The sequence below is a fragment of the Elephas maximus genome, chromosome 9 (genome assembly GCF_024166365.1).
Source record: "Elephas maximus indicus isolate mEleMax1 chromosome 9, mEleMax1 primary haplotype, whole genome shotgun sequence".
Lineage (NCBI taxonomy): Eukaryota > Metazoa > Chordata > Mammalia > Proboscidea > Elephantidae > Elephas > Elephas maximus.
In genome coordinates this window covers 66,120,624-66,140,690 of record NC_064827.1, presented here as the reverse complement: position 1 = coordinate 66,140,690, position 20,067 = coordinate 66,120,624, and the positions used below count along the sequence as shown (strand labels likewise).

Sequence of the window (20,067 nt, the reverse complement as noted above, 5' to 3'; positions counted from 1 at the left end):
AGGTCATACAGCAAGCTGGTCAGTAAATATGGGAGTTCCCTGGAATTTGTCTGCTTTAGGCTCTATGCTCTTTTTATACCCTATACCCTTTCCTGTAGGATTTATTCACATGTGTTACATCCTGGGAGTTGACTAGGCTCATGTATTATGTTCTGGGAGTTGATTCGGCACAGCTGGGTGGTTAACAATTGGAGGAGCCTCTCATGTGGTTGCAGTCAGATGGCAACTATGGCTGGAGTCATCTCAAAGGCTTCCCTACTCACATTTCCACCAGATGATCCTTGCTGTTGTCTGGGACCTCAGCTGAGTTTGCTGGCTGGAATATCTACATGTGGCCTTTCAGTATGGTCTGGGCTTTCTTACAGCATGGTGGTTGAGTTCCAAGAGTGAGTATCCCAAGAGGCAGGAAGTTGAACCTGCCAGTTTCTTAAGACCTGGGCCTGTAAATTTCTGTAGCATCACTTCTTTTGGTCAAGCAGTTGCAGAACTCAAATCTAAGGGAAAGGGAGCTAGATGCCACCTCATGATGGGAGGAATGTCAAAGAATTTTAGGGTTATATTTTAAAGTCATCACATCTGTCTTCTTGCTCTGTATGGGAATAAGCAGACTTAAGTCAACTCCTGTTTACCTCCCTAAATATATCTTCACATATGCTGCTTAATTATGCATTCATTGATCTATAACAGGATGACCAATCAGTCTCCTTCTCATTGCCAGGGCACACCAACATGTCTTGGTCCCTTTCCAAAGATTGGGCTCCAGCCCCTAATCTCTAGCTCCTCTACCAAGTGAATGAGTGATTGTCATCTTCTGCATCTACTACAAAGGAGTATGCTGATGACCAAATGACAGATGGACCAGGTGGGTCCTATCCCAGAGTTCCAGGCTAGACTAAAAATTGCTGTTTCTTCTTCTGCACATGTACTGCTATGCTACCCTCTCCAATCCTTTCTCTGTTCATCAGTCCTAGTCTTTCCTGATCATCCAAACTCAAGGTCAGCATGGGTTCAGGAGTTAGTCTCCCTACAAAGCTAGGACATCAACCCCTTTACCTTCCTCCCATCTTTCTCTAGACCCCTAACAACAACAACAAAAAAAACCCATTGCCATCGAATCATTTCTGACTCATAGCAACCCTACAAGACAGAGTAGAACTGCCCCATAGGATTTCAAAGGAATGGCTGGTATATTCAAACTGCTGACCTTTTGATTAGCAGCCATAGCACGTAACCACTACATCACCAGGGCTCCTCTAGGGCTGTGAAATCTTCTTATTTTAGATATTCAAACATTTCCAGAGGCAGCGGGGAGTGGGGGGGAGCGGGTAGGCAGAGGGGTGGACTATCAACTCAGTCTCCCTCAGCAGTAATCACAATAGCTTCAAAAGGGACTTTGCTTCTACATCCCACTCAACCCTGTTTCAACGATTTCAAAGTAATTTACTCTTTTTATAGTGACCAATTGCATTTCTGGCATCTTTTTTTCTAGAAGAAAAAAGCATCAGCAAATTCACAAGTTTCATCCTTGGCAGGACATCCTACTACGCATTTTTGAGACCATACTGTGTGTTAACATTATTGCTTGGAGTTGGAGACACAGAGATGAATCAGATATATGGTCTTGCCCTGAAGGAGTTCATAGTCTGATAGTCAAGAATGAAACACAAACAAACAAACTACAATGATATGTGAAATATGAAAAAACTGAATGAGAGGAGGGAGAGACAAAATCTCCCAAATTGGGTGGACAGAAAAAGTTCCCCATAGTTTAGCGAGGAAGAAGAAGTGGAAAAGAGCCTTTTAGACCAAAGGCACAGCATGAGAAAAGGTTTAAGGGACACTGGAACATAGACTAGATGCAGTGGGGATAAGATGGGAGAAGGGGCCTAGGCTGAAGAACAAAGGGCTCTGAATGTCAGGCTAAGAAGGCTTTAACCAGAAGGTGATGAAAATCTTGGAGGGGCTCAAGCAAGCAGTGTTATTTTAGAAAGCTGTGAGAGGCAATGCTGGAAAAGGTGACATTGGAGCAAGGAGGCCAGTCCTGAGGCTATGGCAACTGCCTAGAGAAGAAGCATTACTAACCTGCACCAGGGAGACAGCAGTGGGTCTTGGGAAGAGAGCTTGGTTTTGACACAGGTTATAAGGGGAAGGAGGAACACAGGTGATGCCCTGACAGGCTTTTGGCTGGAGGAATCCAACTGATGGGGGTGCCATGCACTGACATGGGACATACAAGCAATCTTGGGGAAGACCCAAGACTGGGTCTTCTCACACTCACATTCTCTTTGCCTTTATTTTGTATAAATTGGTTTGCTTCATTCAGCATTCCATGTGAACTTTTCATTCAACAGTTGATTGACTTTTACGTTTTAGGCAGTGTCAGACACAATAGGAATGCCAGAAGGTAAAAGGGTAAGAGATTATTTTTGTCTCTGGAAGGCCTTGCCCCCTCCTCATTTGGTAAGAATTGGGTAACTAAATGACCAAGCTTACAAGTACTGTGGTGAAAACAAAATTTCTTAGGCTTTGAGTGAGAACTCCAGGGCATCCTTTTTGGAGTCATACAAACCAGATCCATCTCAATATGAAAAATAACTGACTTTGTGTCAGCCCAGGAATTAAAAAATACGGTTATTAGAAGCATAGAGTATGGAATTTAATTCATCCACTTAGTGACATTTTGTATAAATGCTCCCAAATATCTTAATCAAATATAGGGTGTTTACTTAAAGTTTAAGGTTCCTAAGACATTGTCATAATTTTGAGAGCTGCAAAGGCCCCTTCATTTGTATTGCCACAGCCTCCTGTGTGGATTACTTCATAGCATCTGAACCATAGTAATTCTAATTGTTTGTTTGTATGTGTCTTCACCATTAAACCATGAGTCCTTTGAAGTTAGAGACTAGGTCTTGTTCATCTCCCTTCTTAGCATCTAGACGGCACATGGCATGAAGCAGGAAGTTCAGTGATGGTTATTGAACTGCAATAAAACTTCAAAAAATATATCTTCTGCCCCTTCATTTTATGGATGGGGAAACTGAGGCTTAGAGAGAAGAATCACTTATGTGAATTCACTTAGGAAGGTAACAGAGTCGGGAATAAATCGTAGTTTATTTTGATTGCTTAACATTTTTGTGGCTGTTTCCTCCTCCTGCCCAGCTTGGTTTGCTAGCTAATTAGCCAGAAGTTGGAACCATTTACAAGTTGTGGAAATGTAAACCTTCTTTGTTATGAAAACCAATGACCATGCAAATATAGCCCTTATACCAGTGCAGAATTTGTTTCTCGGGTCCCTCCACTTACTTAAAAGCCAGGAGTCAACAATGCCTTCAGGGTCTGGTCTCATTTTCCTAGGAAAACACACACACACACACACACACACACACACACACACGGGTGTGCACGAAGCACACGCACGCACATGCGCACACACACATACAAACACAAGCATGTGACCCAAGCAGAGCAGCTGAAAATGATGTTTTGGATTGAAATCTTGGCATTTACAGTTCCTGTGTGACCTAGAAAGGTCAAGGGTACCAGAATTCAGATGGACTTTGGTTCAAGCTCCTACTCTTCCATGCTTATCTGTAAATGGGAATAGGGCCCTCCTTTGAAAGGGTAATTTTGAGGGTTAAATGGAGTAGTTTTATCAGGAGATCTCTCTATTACCTTGGGTCACTAGTTAGCCTTTCAGTTAGCCTTTTTAGGCCACTGTCTCTGCATCTGTAAAATGGATTAGATATGATTTACAGATCTCTGTCAAGCTGGAACATTCTATGATTCTCCTCCCCTGGGAACTAATTGGATTCTGGACTGAGTGTTGCAAGGACTGAAGATATAAAGGAAGCGCGATCCTGTGCTGACACAATGCTGGCTTCTGCTGCCTCGCATGGGCTGTCTGTTTGATGTCGGCCTTTTATCAGGGTGTGTTTGTGCTCTATCCAGGGTTTGTCTGGCCATTGCACCAGTCCCCATTCTGTTCCTCATGGTTTGGGAAACAGCCAGTGGATGGGGAGACTCAGAGGCAGGATTTTTTCCCAAGAGCCGCCTGGCTGGTAGAACTCACAAAGTCCAGAGAGATTTCCTGTTTTGTTTTCCACAACTTCAAGCTCCTATTGATTATCAAAAACCACACACACACACACACACACACACACACACACATGCATTCAAAAATAAAAACACATACACATGCACACACAAAACAGAATGTTCTCTCTCCTCCCCTTGCTGGAGTCCAGTGCAATCTCCTATCATCTGTATCACTTTCACCCAGTGGCCCTGCATTTTCACCATTCTGGTAATTAAGCACTTAGAGCTGGCTGGAGATGTTACAGAAGCTTAAGCCATGAACAGTTGTGCACATTAATTTCACTAAGGGGGAAGCCTGCAAATAGAGGGAGAAAAGATCTAAGAGTCAGGATGACCTCATGCTCTGCCATCTGGTTTATGTCCTCATGAGAGTGCCTCCTTCTGGTGCTGGTAGGCAAATGGACATTTCTTCCCAGCATAGGTTCTGGCACGTAGTAGGAGCAGTGCTCTTACCATGTGCCAGACCCTGGGACAGACTTTTATTGACTTTTTTGATCTCAGTAACCTTGGATTTCCATTTCACAGATAAAGAAACTGAGACTTAAAAAGATAAAGTTATTTGGTGACATGACTAATATGTGGTAAAGCTGGGACTGGAACTTAAACATGTCTGAGTCTGAAGCCTGTATGCTTTATACTATGTGTTAATAATTGCTAACGTTTATTGAGCACTTACTATGTGCTAGACCCTGTGCCAACATCACTTACGTGCATGATCACATTTAATCTTCCCTGATCAACTCAATGATAAAAGTGTTAATGTTGGCTCTATTTTTGGAGTTGTGGACATAGTTAAATAACCAGTGTATCACAGGTCAACCATCTAATAAGAGGCAAAGTGCATGTGCTTAAACACTTTCCTATTCTTCGTTGTCTGCTTTATAGGACCCCTCAGTGTTCAGCAGGAAACAGTCCTCAACTGCACAACTTGATGTTTGCATTGTTATTATTATTACTGCTAGCAACATCCGTTGTTTCTTTCCACATACGTAGTTGATTTGATCCCTGTATCTTCCATCTGGTGAGGTCCACATGTATAGTCATCATTATGTTGTTAAAAAAAGGTGTTTGCAATGAATACCTCATTAGTCTTGCAAAATTCTGTCATGAGATCTCCAGTGTCACTTCTATCAACAAGGCCGTATTTTCTAACTACAGATGTTTCTTCTTTTTTTTCCCACATTTGCATTCCGATCACTGGAAATTATCAATGCATCTTGATTGCATGTTTGATCAATTTCAGACTGCAGAAGTTGGTAAAAATCTTCAATGTCTTCATCATTGGCATTAGTTGTTGGTACATAAATTTGAATAATAGTTGTATTAACTGGTCTTCCTTGTAGGCTTATGGATATTATCTTATCCCTGACAATTTTGTACTTCAGGATAGATCTTGGAATGTTCTTTTTGACAATGAATGCTACGTCATTCCCCTTCAATTTGTCTTTCCTGGCATAGTAGACCATATGATTGTCTGATTCAAAATGGCCAATACCAGTCCATTTCAGCTCACTAATGCCTAGGTTATCAATCTTTATGTGGTCCATTTCATTTTTGACGACTTCCAATTTTCCAAGATTCATACTTTGTACACTCCCAAGTTTCTATTATTAATAGATGTTTGCAACTATTTCTTCTCATTTTGGGTCAAGCCACATCAGCAAATAAAGGTCCGGAAAGGTTTAATTCATACACATCATTAAGGTCAACTCCACTTTGAAGAGGCAGCTCTTCCACAGTCATATTTTGAATGCCTTCCAACATGAGAGGCTATCTTCTGGCACTATATCAGACAATGTTCCACTGTTATTCATAAGGTTTTCACTGGCCATTTTTTTTTTCAAAGGGAGGTTGCCAGGTCCTTCTTCCTAGTATGTCTTAGTCTGGAAGCTCTACTGAAACCTGTATACCATGGGTGACCCTGCTTGTGTTTGAAATACTGATGTCATGGCTTTCAGCATCACAGCAACATGCAAGCCACCATAGTATGACACAGTACAACAAACTTGGTCATATGCAAGTTCAATTTGAAGCTGAATAAAATTAAAACAAGTGCATAAGAAGCAAAATATGACCTTGGGTATATCCCACTTGAATTTGGAGACCTTCCCAAAAATAGATTTGACACAGTGAATACTAATGGCCAAAGACCAGATGAGTTGTGGGATAACATCAAGGACATATACATGAAAAAAGCAAAAGGTCATTAAGAAGACAGGGAAGAAAGAAAAGACCAAAATGGACATCAGAAGAGACTCTGAAACTTGCTCTTGAACATAGAGTAGCTAAAGCTAATGGACGAAATGCGGAAGTAAAAATGCTGATGAGAAGATTTAGAAGGGTGGCTCAAGAAGAGAAAGTAAACTATTATAATGACCTGGAGTTAGAAAATCAGAAGGGAAGAACACACTCGGCATTTCTCAAGCTGAAAGAACTGAAGAAAAAATTTAAGCCTTGAGTTGCAGTATTGAAGAATTCCATGAGGAAAATATTGAGTGATGCAGGAAACATTAAAAGAAGATAGAAGGAAGGAAACACAGATTTACTGTACCAGAAAGAATTGGTTAGCATATTAACCATTTCAGGAGGTACCACATGATCAAGAACTGATGGTACTGAAGGAAGAAGTCCAAGCTGCACTTAAGGCATTGGAGGAAAAAAAAAAAAAAAAAAAAAAGGGCTCCAGGAATTGACGGAATACCAATTGAGATGTTTCAACTAATGGATGCAGTATTGGAGGTACTTACTCGCCTATGCCAAGAAATTTGGAACAGTTACCTGGAAAAATGAAAGAGATCCATATTTGTGACCACTTCAAAGAAAGATGACCCAACAGAATGAAGAAAGTATTGAACAATATCATTAATAATCACACACAAATAAAATTTTGCTGAAGATAATTCCAAATGTGTTGCAGAAATACATCTACAGGGAACTGTCAGAAGCTCAAGCCAGATTCAGAAGAGGACATGGAATGAGGGATATCATGGCTGATGTCCGATGGATCTTGGCTGAAAGCAGAGAATACCAGAAAGGTGTTTACCTGTGTTTTATTGACTACGCAAAGGCATTCAACCATGGAGATCATAACAAACTATGAATCAAATTGGGAAGAATGGGAATTCCGGAACACTTAATTGTGTTCATGCGAAACCAGTACAAAGACCAAGAGGCAGTTGTTTGAACAGAACAAGGGGATACTGGGTGGTTTAAAATCAGGAAAGATGTGCATCAGGATTGTATCCTTTCACCATACTTATTCAGTCTGTGCTGAGCAAATAATCTGAGAAGCTGGGCTGTAAGAACAGGGCATCAGGATTGGAGGAAGACTCACTAACAACCTTTGATATGCAGATGACACAGCCTTGCTTGCTCAAGCAAAGAGGACCTGAGGCACTTACCCATGAAGATAAATTACTGCAGCTTTTTTTTTCAGTACGGACTGTTAGGAGCTGCCAAGTCAGTTCCCACTCACAGGGACCCTATGTAGAACAGAACGAAACAGTGCCGGACCTGTGCCATCCTCACAGTCTTTGCTTTGTTTGAGCCTATTGTAGCCACTGTGTCAGAACATCTTATTGAGGATCTTCCTCTTTTTCCCTGACCCTCTACCTTACCAAGCATGATGTCCTTCTCTAGGGACTTGTCCCTCCTGATAACATGTCCAAAGTATGTGAGACCAAGTCTCACCATCCTTGCTTCTAAGGAGCATTCTGGCTGTACTTGTTCCAAGAAAGATTTGTTTGTTCTTCTGACACTCCATGGTACATTCAATACTCTTGACCAACACCGTATTTCAAAGGCATCAGTTCCGCTTTGGTCTTCCTTATTCGTTGTTCAACTTTCCCATACATATGAGGCAATTGAAAATACCATGGCTTGGATCAGACACACCTTAGCCCTCACAGTGACATCTTTGCTTTTTAACACTTTCAAGAGGTCTTTTGCAGCAGATTTTCCAAATACAATACATCATCTGATTTCTTGACTGCTGCTTCCACGGACGTTGTCTTTGTTATCTAGAGCTGCTATAACAGAAATACCACAAGTGGATGCCTTTAACAAAGAGAAATTATGTTCTCACAGTGAAGTAGGCTAGAAGTCCAAATTCAGGGTTTCAGTTCCAGGGAAGGCTTTCTCTCTCTGTCGGCTCTGGAGGAAGGTCTTTCTCATCAATCTTCCCCTGGACTAAGAGATTCTCTGCCCAGGAAGCCCAGGTCTTAAGGATGTGCTCTGCTTCTGGTGCTTCTTCCTTGGTGGTATGAGGTCCCCCTGTCTCTCTGCTTTGCTTCTGTCTTTTGTATCTCAAGAGATTTCCTCAAGACATATCCAATCCTGTAGGTTGAGTCCTGTCTCACTAACACAATTGCTGCCCATCCTTCCTCATTAACATTATAGAGGCAGGATTTACAATACATAGGAAAATCACATAATACTGGGAATCATGGCCCAACCCAATTGATACACACATTTTTGGGGGGACATAATTCAGTCCCTGACAGGTGTTGAATGTGAATCCAAGTAAAATGAAATCCTTGACAACTTCAATATTTTTTCTATTTATCATAATGTTCCTTATTAGTCCAGTTTTAAGGATTTTTGTTTTATGTTGAGGTCCAATCCATACTGAAAGCCGTAGTCTTTGAGCTTCATCAGTAAGTGCTTCAAGTCCTCTTCACTTTCTGCAAGCAAGGTTATGTCAGTCTACATATCACAGGTTGTTAATGAGTCTTCCTCTAATCCTGATGCCACATTTTTCATATAGTCTAGCTTCTCGTATTATTTACTCATTATACAGATTGAATAAGTATAGTGAAAGGATACAACCCTGACACACACCTTTCCTGGCTTTAAACCACGAAGTATCCCCTTGTTCTGTCTGAACAACTGTCTCTTAGTCTATGTACAGCTTCCTCATGAGCACAATTAAGTGTTCTGGAATTTCCATTCTTTCCAATGTTACCCATAATTTGTTATGATCTACAAAGTCAAATCCCTTTGCATAATCAATGAAACACAGGTAAACATCTTTCTGGTATTCTCTGCTTTCAGTCAAGATCCATCTGACATCAGCAATGACATCCATTATTCCACATCCTCAGAATCTGGTTTGAACTTCTGGCAGTTCCCTGTCGATGTACTTTGGTAATCATTTTGGAATTATCTTCAGCAAAATTTTAGTTATGCGTGCTATTAATGATATTGTTCGATAATTTCCCCATTCTTTTGGATTACCTTTCTTTGGAATGGGCACAAATATGTGCATCCGTTAGTTGAAACATCTCAATTGTATTCCGTCAATTCTTGGAGCCTTTTTTTTTTTTTTTTGCCATTTCTTTCAGTGCAGCTTGCACTTCTTCCTTCAGTACCGTTGGTTCTTGATCATATGCTACTGTGATGGTTAAGATTGTGTGTGAACTTGGCTATGCCATAACTCTCAGTGTTTATATGTAAGCCTTTTCATCATCTCTTTCCACAGATGTAGTCGATTTTATTCTTGTGCATTCCATTTGGTTGTTGAAAAAAGGTACTTGCCGTGAAGAAGTCGTTCGTCTTGCAAAATTCTATCATGCAATCTCCAGTGTCATTTCTATCATCAAGGCCATATTTTCCAACTACAGATCCTTTTTTATTGTTTCCAACTTTCACATTCCAATCATCAGTAATCATCAGTGCATCTTGGTTGCATGTTTGATCAATTTCAGACTGCAGAAGTTGGTAAAAATCTTCAATTTCTTCATCTTTGGCATTAGTGGTTGGTGCATAAATTTGAATAATGGTCGGCTTAACTGGTCTTCCTTGTATATGTATGGATATTATCCTATCACTGATAGCATTGTACCTTCGGCTAGATCTTGAAATGTTCTTTTGACAATGAATGTGACACCATTCCTCTGCAATTTGTCATTCCTGGCATAGTAGACCATATGATTGTCTGATTCAAAATGGCTAATACCAGTCCATTTCAGCTCACTGATGCCTAAGATATTGACATTTATGTGTTCCATTTCATTTTTGAGGGCTTGCAATTTTCCTAGATTCACATTTCATATATTCCATGTTCTAAGAGCTAATGAATGTTTGCAGCTATTTCTTCTCGTTTTGAGTCATGGCACATCAACAAATGAAGACCCTCAAAGCTTGACTACATCCATGTTGTTAAAGTTGACTCTGCTTTGAGGAGGCAGCTCTTCCCCAGTTGAATTTTGAATGCATTTCCACCTGAGGGGTTTATGTTCTGGCACTATACCAGAAAATGTTCCATTGCTATTCATATGGTTTTCTCTGGCCAATTTTTTCAGAAGTAGACTGCCAGGTCCTTCTTCCTAGTCTGTCTTAGTCTGGAAGCTCTGTTGAAACCTGTCTACCACTGGTGACCCTACTGGTATTTAAAATAGCAGTGGCATAACTTCCAGCATCACAGTAACAGGCAAGCCACCACAGTAAAACAAACTGACAAATGTATTGAGTCAGCATGGATTACACCTCAACAAAAATAAAACAATAATCCTTGCAACCAGACCAATAAGCCACATCATGATAAATGGAGAAAAGACTGAAGTTGTTAAGGATTTTGTTTTACTTGGATCCAGAACAACATCTATGGAAGCAGTGGTCAGAAAATCAGATTTGTATTGGGAAAATCTGTTGTAAAAGACTTCTTTCAAGTGTTGCAAAACAGAGATGTCACTTTAAGGACGAAAGTGCGCCTGACCCAAGCCATGGTATTTTCAATTTCCTCATATGCACGCGGAAGCTGAGCAATGAATAAGGAAGACCAAAGAAAAAAGAATGCCTCTGAATTATGGTGTTGGGGAAGAGTACTGATTATACCATGGACTGCCAGAAGAATGAACAAGTCTGTCTCGGAAGAAGTACAGCCAGAGTGCTCCTTGGAAGTGAGAGCAATGAGACTTTGTCTCATGTACTTTGGCCACGTTAAGAGGAGGAACCAGTCCGTGGAGAAGGACATCATGCTTGGTAAGGTAGAGGGTCAGGGAGAAAGAAGAAGATCCTCAATGAGATGGATAGACACAGTGGCTGCAACAATAGGCTCAAACATAGCAGTGATTGTGAGGATGACGCAGTACTGAGTAGTGTTTTCTGTTGTACGTAGGGTTGCTATGAGTCGGAATGGACTAGACGGCACCTAACAACTAGAACACACTGTCTTCATTATTACTGTTTTATATTCTTTTTTTTTTTTTTTCTAATTATGTTTTACACTTAGAAGAACACTAAACCAATATGATTGGATTGTGGAGAATACACAATTCTAGTTCCTCAAGGCCAGTTCTTTGTAGTCATGCCAACTATATATATATATATTTAATAATGTATTTATTATTTTTTGTTGCTATTGGAAATATACACAGTAAAACGTACACCAATTCATTAATTTCTATGTACACAATTCAATGACATTGATTACATTCTTCAAGTTGTACAACTGTTCTCACCCTCCTTTTCCGAATTGTTTCTCCCCCAATAAAATAAACTCAGTGCCTGATAAGTTTACTATCTAACCTCTCAAGTTCCTGTTGTCAGTTTGATCCCACATAAATAGTTCTTTAAAATAACCCAATGCTCAAAGCAGACATTCTTTACTAATTAAGCCTGCTGTTGTTTGGTTTAAAGAAGACTTCAGGTGGTATTTTTTGGTTTAAGGTCTAGGGTTTAAATCTTATATCAGGTTTATAGTTTTAGAGGTTCATCAGTTTAAATAACTCCAGTAAGTTTGGATTCCATGAGAATTTGAAATTCTTTTCTACATTTTTCCTTTTTTTGATCAGGATTCTTTTATAGAATCTTCAATCAAAATGTTAAGTAATGGCAGCTGGGCACCATCCATTTCTTCTGATCGCAAGGTCAAGCTATTCTTGATCCATACTCTTCTTCAGACAAGTTTCGTCTCCACTGTTGTTCTCAACTTATCCATAGATAAAACCAAGGAATAGGATTAGATAACATGTCAGATGTTTTCCATGAGTCGAAATTGATTTGATGGCAACGGGTTTGGGTTTGGTTTTGAGTTTTTCCAACTTGAGGATTGCCTTTACCTCACTGTTCCTTGGGCAAGTCCTCCCTTCACCTTCTTATTTCCATGAAGTGATGGGAGATGGATTTAAGGATTTCTGAAGTACCTTCTAGGACTCTGAGTTAATGACTGTCCCCTGTATTAGCTTCCTGTGGCTGTTACAACAAATCATCACAAACTTGGTGGGTTAAAACAACAGAAACTTATTCTCTCATGGTAGTTTCACTGGGTCAAGGTCATGGGGGCAGCAGGACTGTGCTGTCGTGCTGTCTTAGAGGCTCTGAAAGAGCCTCTTTTTCAGCTTTTGGTGGCTTCCGGTATTTCTTTGTGGTCATATTGTTCAAATCTCGGCCTCTGTGGTCACGTTGCTTTTTCCTCTTCTGTGTCAGATCTCCCTCTGCCTATGGGCACTTGTGATACGTTAAGGGACCACCAGGATAACCTCCCCATCTCAAGATCCTTAATCACATCTTCAAATATCCTTTTTCTATCTAAGGTAACAATTACAGGTTTCAGGGATTAGAACCTGAAATCTTGGGAGGCCATTATTCAGCCTACCACAGAGCCTTTATTCCTAAATACCCAGTGGGGAACAAGGAAGAGTCTTGCTGTTTATCTGTTCATCAGAACAGAATTCTGAGAGGTAGAAGCCAGGTCATGGGATGCTGTGTAGCCCCTTGGTATCAGAGTTGCCAGATAAAATACAAGATACCCCGTTGAATCTGAATTTGAGATAAGACAAAGTTTTTAGTATAAGTATGTCCCAAATATTGCACAGGGAGAAAAGGTCTGAGAGTCAGCAAGACCTCATGCTCTGTCATCTGTCTTCTGTCCTCATGAGAGTGCCTCTTCTGGTGCTGGTAGGGGAATGGACATTTGTTCCCAGCATAGGCTGTAGCACATAATAGGAACAGTGCTTTTACCATGTACCAGACCCTGGGGCAGACGCTTTACATGCAAATATTGCGTGGGGCCTATTTATACTCAAAAATATTTATCTCAAATTCAAATTTAACCAGGTATCTTGTATTTCATTTTATTTTTTTTACTAAATATGACAACTCTACTTGGGGCTAATCCCACTGTCCTGCATGGTTGAACAGAAAAGCCCTGCACTTGGGAGTTACGCAGATCTGGTTTTGAATTCTGCTTTACGATTTACCTGCTGCGAGAACTTGGGGAATTGCTTCGCTGCCCTGATTCCTGGTTTTCTCACCTGTAAATGAGGATCATAATGTCTGTATCTCAGGGCTGTTTTGAGGGTTTTTTTTTTTTTTTTTTTTGGTGAACTTAAAGCACCTTATACTGTCCTAAGGGGAACTGAAGAAATAACTTCCATTTTCTCTTAACTGCTGGACATCAGTGATCAGTTTTTTTTAGCATCCATTCATCTATTTGTGAAATATCAATTGAAAGCCAATGCTAGGTCCCCTGAGAATTTTCCCGTGACTAAGTCATGGTGGTCCCTGGCCTTGTTGGGATCATAGTCTGCTGGATGAGACAGACAAGTAAATGTGATGGTGTGGGTGTTCTAGTTTCATGTTGTCAACTGAGGAGTGTGATCCCGGGCGTGGGAAAGCCAGAGGAGGCTCCTCAGAGAAAAGGAAGTTGCAGTTGAAACCAAAAACATGAATTGAAGTGCAAAGGGGGAATATTTCAGACAGACCCAGTGCCGTCGAGTCGATTCCAACAGAGGGAACAAAATACTTCAGATGGAGAGGACAATGAAGTGCCTTGCAATTAAACAGAAAACTGACCATTATTTAGAGCAGGAGGTCAGCAAGCTATGCCCTCAGGCCAAATCTAGCCAGCTGCTTGTTATTGTAAATATGTATGTATATATATACACGTATATATAAAATACAACCACACCCATTCATTTAAGTGTTGTCTGTGCTATTTTCATGCCACAAAGGTTGTTGTTAGCTGCTGTGGAGTCACCCCATGCACAACAGAATGAAATGCTGCCCGGTCCCGTGCTGTACCCCTGATCAGCTGCAGATCAGTCTGTTTGTAATCCATAGGGTTTTCAGTGGCTGATTTTTGGAAGTATATCACCAGGCTTTTCTTCCTTGTCAGTCCTAGTCTGGAAATGGCTGAAACCTGTTCAGCATCATAGCAATACCTAAGCCTCTTTGGCCTAGAGTCAAACCTGGGTCTACCACATGGAAGGCAAGAACTCTACCACTGAACCACCAACGCCCAGTGGCAGAGGCTGCCCAGCGGCAAAGCCAAAAATTTTTACCATCTGACCCTTCAGATTATTGTGAAGATAAAACAAGTCAATGAACATAGAGTGCCCTGCCCAGTGGAGGCTCCCAGTGGATGTTGATATTATTGTATCACAATGATCATTCTGGCTGTTGGGTAGAGAATGGCTCAGGACAGGAGAGTCTGGTTGTAGGGTACCAGAGGCATCCCATGCTTAGAAGATTGCTTTGAAGCCTTGGTCGACTACCAGCATGGCCATCAGCACGTTCACTCTCAGTCTCTCCACCACTGTCGTCATTGTCTCTTCTGTCCTCCTTTATTTCAGGCCTTCAAGAGTGCACTGATGAGCTCCTATTGGTGCTCAGGGAAAGGGGACGTGATCGATGACTGGTGCAGATGTGACCTTAGCGCCTTTGATGCCAACGGGCTCCCCAACTGCAGCCCGCTCCCACAGCCGGTGTACGTATGTATGGCCCCTCTTCCTTTGGCCTCCTCTTTGCATGGATTCCTACTCTTGTCCTACCACCCGAGGCCATGACTTGCATCTGTTCCCAGGGGGCCTAACCAGATCCCTGAAGCTCCTGGGGCTACCTTTTTCTTGGGGAAAGAAAGGAGCCATGGCAGAAAAGAAATGTGGCTCAGGGGTAGACACTGATACTGCAATGTGCTGTTTTGAGTCATTCCACTTATTCCATCATCATTTTCTTCCCTCACCCATTTAACAAAGATTTTCTGAGTGATGATTGCAGCTTTGTCAATTCTCGTGCTAGGCACTGGGGCTGCAGAGAGAAAGAAAGTGTAGAACCCCTCTGAAGCAACTTCATTTTATTCATTCATTCAGCAAATAATTGTGAACACCTTCGATGTGTCAGATAGTGGGGATTCATCAGTGAACAAGACAGTGTAGTCCAGGTACTTAGGAAGCTGACAGTATACTGGGGGAGACTGACAGCAAAGGCAAAAGAGGAAAATAGATACAGCTTAAAAAGTTAAATAAGAAAAACATGAAAGAAGACAAAAGAGTGCTAATGGAGAGAATAATGGGGGATGCTTTGGCTGGAGGGGAGGAAGAATTGTCAGGGAAGCCTCTCTGATGAAACTTGAAGTACTGTAGGAGTTAGCCAAGCAAAGAGTGGCGAGAAAATCAGGTTCCACACAGAAAGAAAGTACACGTAGAGGCCCTAACACAGGAAACTGACCATTTGAGAAAACAGAGGAAAGCCATCTTGTTTGGAGGAATGTGATTAAGAGGGAGAGTGGTGTGAAGAATATCAGAGAGGGGGGCAGGAGGCAACGTCAGGAAAATCAGAGTCATGTAATACACCTCTGGGGTGAGAAGAATTATAAGATAGTCCTTGAAGAGATAATACAATATAGAGGAAAGAGATCTGGGCTGGGAATAAGCAAAGTTACCATATGGCCTGTCCCCAAGTTGCTGTGTGACCTTGTACAAATCATTTCCCTTTGCTGGGCCTTACTGTTCCCCTCTGTGAAATGAGGGGATTCTACTTCATTATCCCTAAAGAACATGCCATTTCTAACCTACAATCATCCTGTTATTCCTTGCTTTGTAAAAAGATTCATCCCAGGATTTCTGCCCTCTTTGAGAGAGTGTTGAACTGAGAGTATTAAACAATTGGCTAATACATTGAGGGACTGAAGAGAATGGCAGAAAGACTGAAAGCTACTGTGTTTGAAGGCACTGTCAGTTTATTTGAAAATGAAGCATCACTGAGAATACCCTTTAAATAAGTAGACAACCAACTTTCAGTGAGCACGTATGGAGTGGTTGGGTTAACTCACTGAATTCTGAAAGGTAGTACTTCTTATCCCCATTTTATGGATGAGGAAATGGAGATGCTAAAAGGTAAAAGTACTTGCCTAAGGCCATACAAAGGGTTGGTGGTAGATGGAATCAGGATTTGAACCCAGTCTGAAGCCTGTGATTTAATCTTCAAACATGCAGACCCTTTCAGGGCCCAGGTGGTGCTTCCTGGCAAACCAGCAACCTTCCCTGTCACCCCTGTAGGCTGCGGCTATCCCCAACAGTGGAGCCCTCCAGCACCGTGGTCTCCTTGGAGTGGGTGGATGTTCAGCCAGCTATTGGGACTAAGGTCTCCGACTATATTCTGCAGCACAAGAAAGTGGATGAATACACAGACACCGACCTCTACACGGGTAGGTTGAAAGCTCATGACTTCCCATTTTGTCAAAAAGTGTGACAGAGGAGGGAAACTGGGATTTTTCCATGCCTTTGGAGACTTCTTGTCATCTGGCTTGGGAAGGTATCACAAGTTTCCATTATTTAGCGATTGTTACCTGATGCCCATTCCTGTGTGCTTTTTTTTTTTTTTTTTTTAAAGATTTTGAGCAAGAAAGGTAGTATGTTGTTGTTGAAGAGAATTTCTGATACTCTGAGTTGGACCTCCAAAGATATACCAAAGGATTAATTTATTCTGAAGAGGATTTGATTTTTCTGCACTTGGGACGTCCACAGGTCACATGTTTGGAGACCTTGGTGTATAAAAATATTGTCTCTGGGACTGAGGTGAGGGACTTAAAGCAATTGCTTTTTCCAGTGAGATGTACTGTGATATCTTCATTAACTGGTGCTAGGGGGAATTAGAAATGATTCAGGAATGCAGGAGAAGATGAGAAAGGTGGCTCTTAAGAGGTCTAATTTTATTGAGACTCAGAGTTCTATCTCTGAAATCTTCTAAATCCCTGACTTTGCCAAGAAGCTGAGTATTCACCAGGATCAGCAGTGGAGGCTAACATTATCTGCTCTCTGTTAGACCTCCCTTCACTCATTGTATTTTTCCAACCAGAAACCATCAACTGGGCATCTACTCGCTGTGCCAGGCACTGAGCTAAGTGCTTTGTTCAGCATCTCACTGAATTGTCTCAAAAACCTAAACTGTGCTCATTCCACAGTTTCAGGAATGGAGACTAACTCAAGGTTATCTAGCTGAGGATATCTCCTCAAGTTCCCAACTTTATCTTATTTTTAGAAATAAATTAACCAAGACTGGATTATCGAAAGAATTCAAACAGTAGGATTACTTGGTTACTAATTGGTATGTATCTGTCATTAGACTATATACTCAGGAAGCAAAGATGACTGTCTGTCTTGATCATGGTTAAATTTCCAATGTCTGCCATAAGGCCTGGCATTCAAATGTTTGTTGAATGAATGAATAACGAATGAATGAAGTGACCTTTATTGCTTCCTTGTCTTTTTCTTTCTCCTTCTCTTCACCGTGTCTTCTCCTCCCTTTCCTTCTTTCCTCTCTGGGCTAATTTTGCTTTGCTTCCTCTGAAACTGGGAAGAAAGTGGCCAGTGAAGCTGTGAATGTGAAATAGACCACAGAGAGAAGGGCCAAGATGATGGACAGCAGGAGAAGTCAAGTCAGTTGCTGCTTGGTGCACTGGAATTTATGTGGCTCATTGACTGGAATTGGCTGAAAAAGACTGGAGAAGCTGGAGTAGGAATCACTTTCAATGAGGGTCTAGTCACGGAAAAGTAATTGGGCAGCTGGCTTTGCCTCATCCTTTAGAACTTTGTTAATTCTTTCCATCTTTTGACTCTGTGTGTTTGTGTGAATGTACACTTATGCATGACTGTATGTCTGAGTATGTGCATCTGTGTATAAGCGTATGTATGTTTGTGTTCATTTGTGTGAACTTTTATTTCTATGTGGTTGAGACTTGTTGGTATATGTGAATGAATGAATGTGTAGTGTGTGTGTGCGCATGTGCCTTTGTCTTTGTAGAGTGCTGTTTAATGGCAGGGCTTTTTAGATCACAGATCACTAATAAGTTCCTGGATGCTGCAAACATTTAGTGCACTAGACTGCTAACCAAAAGACTTAAAGTTCGAGTCCACCCAGATGCTCCTTGGAAGAAAGCCCTGGTGAACTACTTCCAAAAAAATCAGCCATTGAAAACCCTATGGAGCACAGTTCTACTCTGATACACATGGACTCGCCATGAGTGAGAATTGACTTGACGGCCATTAGTTACACTAACAATATGCTTCGTATCTCTATAGTATGCCATTCTTTTCAGAATTGAAAAGCTGCATAAGGTAAGAATGATTACCAGCCCGGTTTTACAGATAAAGAAAGTAAAGACCAGAGAGGTATGTGACTTCCCCATAATCCCACAACCCGTACATGGTAGAGACAGGCTTTATGACCAGGTCTGTCTTACTCTCAACACAGTGCTCACTCCTACATACCGTGTAGCTTCTAAGTCAAAACTCAAGTGCTGCTTCTTTCTTGAAGGCTTCTTGACCATTTCAGCACAAAATCTTCACTCTGTCCTCTCCACTTAGGCCACTCATTGTTTCTACCATTTCTTTGGCATATTCCATTCAATGCATTGAAAGTACCTCTTCAAATATCAGGAGAAAATTTCAGGGTTGGAAGCGTCTTAGAGATCACCTAGTCCTGCTTCCCCTGTGACATTTCAGTACACCCTTCAAAAGCCATTTTGCTTACATGCCTCCAGTGATGGAAAAGTCTCATCTTTCTAAACTTGGCCGTTCCTTTGGTAGAGGTGGGTGGTGTTTTTTGAGACAGCATAGTGCAGTGGAAAGTGTAGGGCTTTGAAGTCAGACACACCTGAATTCCTTGACATCATTCCATTACATACTGCTTCTGTGAACCTGGGGAAGTAACCTTTACTCTGAGCCTCATTTGACTCTTTTTGGAGGTGAAGGGAAGACAGGGAAAATCATGAACTCAGGATCACTGTGAAGATTAAATCACATGATACATGGAAACACCTAGCATGTTGTTGTGTGCCGTCAAGTCTGTTCTGACCTATAGTGACCCTACAGGACAGAGTAGAACTACCCCTTAGGGTTTCCTAGACTGAAACTTTGATGGAAGCAGATAACCAGGCCTTTCTCCCGCAGAGCCACTGGGGAGTTTGAATGACTGACCTTCTGTTGAGCAGCCAAGTGCTTAACTGTTTCCATCACCAGGGCCTGGGATATATTATAGGTAATCAGTTAATAACAGGTATTTTTTGCCTAGCTCTGTTTTTTTTTTTTTTTTTTTTTTCTGTGTTAGGTGAATAGGTAATTAATAGCAGCTATTTTTTATTTTTTGCTTAGCTCTGTGTTAGGTGATTCTTTCTTTTTTAAAGCCACATGGAGATATAAACTGTACATATTTATAAGGTACAATTTGATGAGTTTTGACGTATGTATATACCCATGAAACCATCAAAATAGGAAGCATATCCATCACCATCAAAAGTTGCCTCGTGCCCCTTTGTAATCCCTCTCTTGCAGATTCTGCCTATAACCACTGGTCTGGATTTTGTCCCGATGGATTAATGGATATGGATATTTTCTGCAGTTTTATAAAAACAGAGCCATAGAGTATATTCTACTTTTTTGTTCAGTTTGGGTGTTGTTAATATATTCCATGTCTCTACTTAACTTTTTCAGCACATGGAAAACAGTTATAATAACTGTTTGAATATCCTTGTGTGCAAATTCTAACATCTGTGTCAGCTCCAGGTTGGTTCCGATTGATTGATTTTTCTCCTCATTATAGGTCACATTTTCCTGCTTCTTTGCACACTAGATAATTTTTGATTGGATGCCAGACATTGTGATTTTTGTCTTGTTGCATGCTTGGTATTTTTATATTTCAATAAATATTTTTTAACTCTGGGACATACTTAAATTACTTGGAAAAGGTTTGATT

The 20,067-nt window shown here is 41.1% G+C and overlaps 1 protein-coding gene across 8 annotated transcripts in view; it reads left to right on the top strand.

The window, feature by feature from the left end:
* The window catches only part of ASTN2 (astrotactin 2), a 1,062,617-nt gene that overhangs the window by 833,488 nt on the left and 209,062 nt on the right, over positions 1–20,067 (top strand). For all 8 annotated transcript variants that reach the window (XM_049897085.1, XM_049897083.1, XM_049897084.1 and 5 more), the window contains 2 exons: positions 14,670–14,803; positions 16,374–16,522. In XM_049897085.1, coding sequence (XP_049753042.1) covers positions 14,670–14,803; positions 16,374–16,522 — 283 coding nt within the window. The remainder of the gene's footprint in view (positions 1–14,669; positions 14,804–16,373; positions 16,523–20,067) is intronic.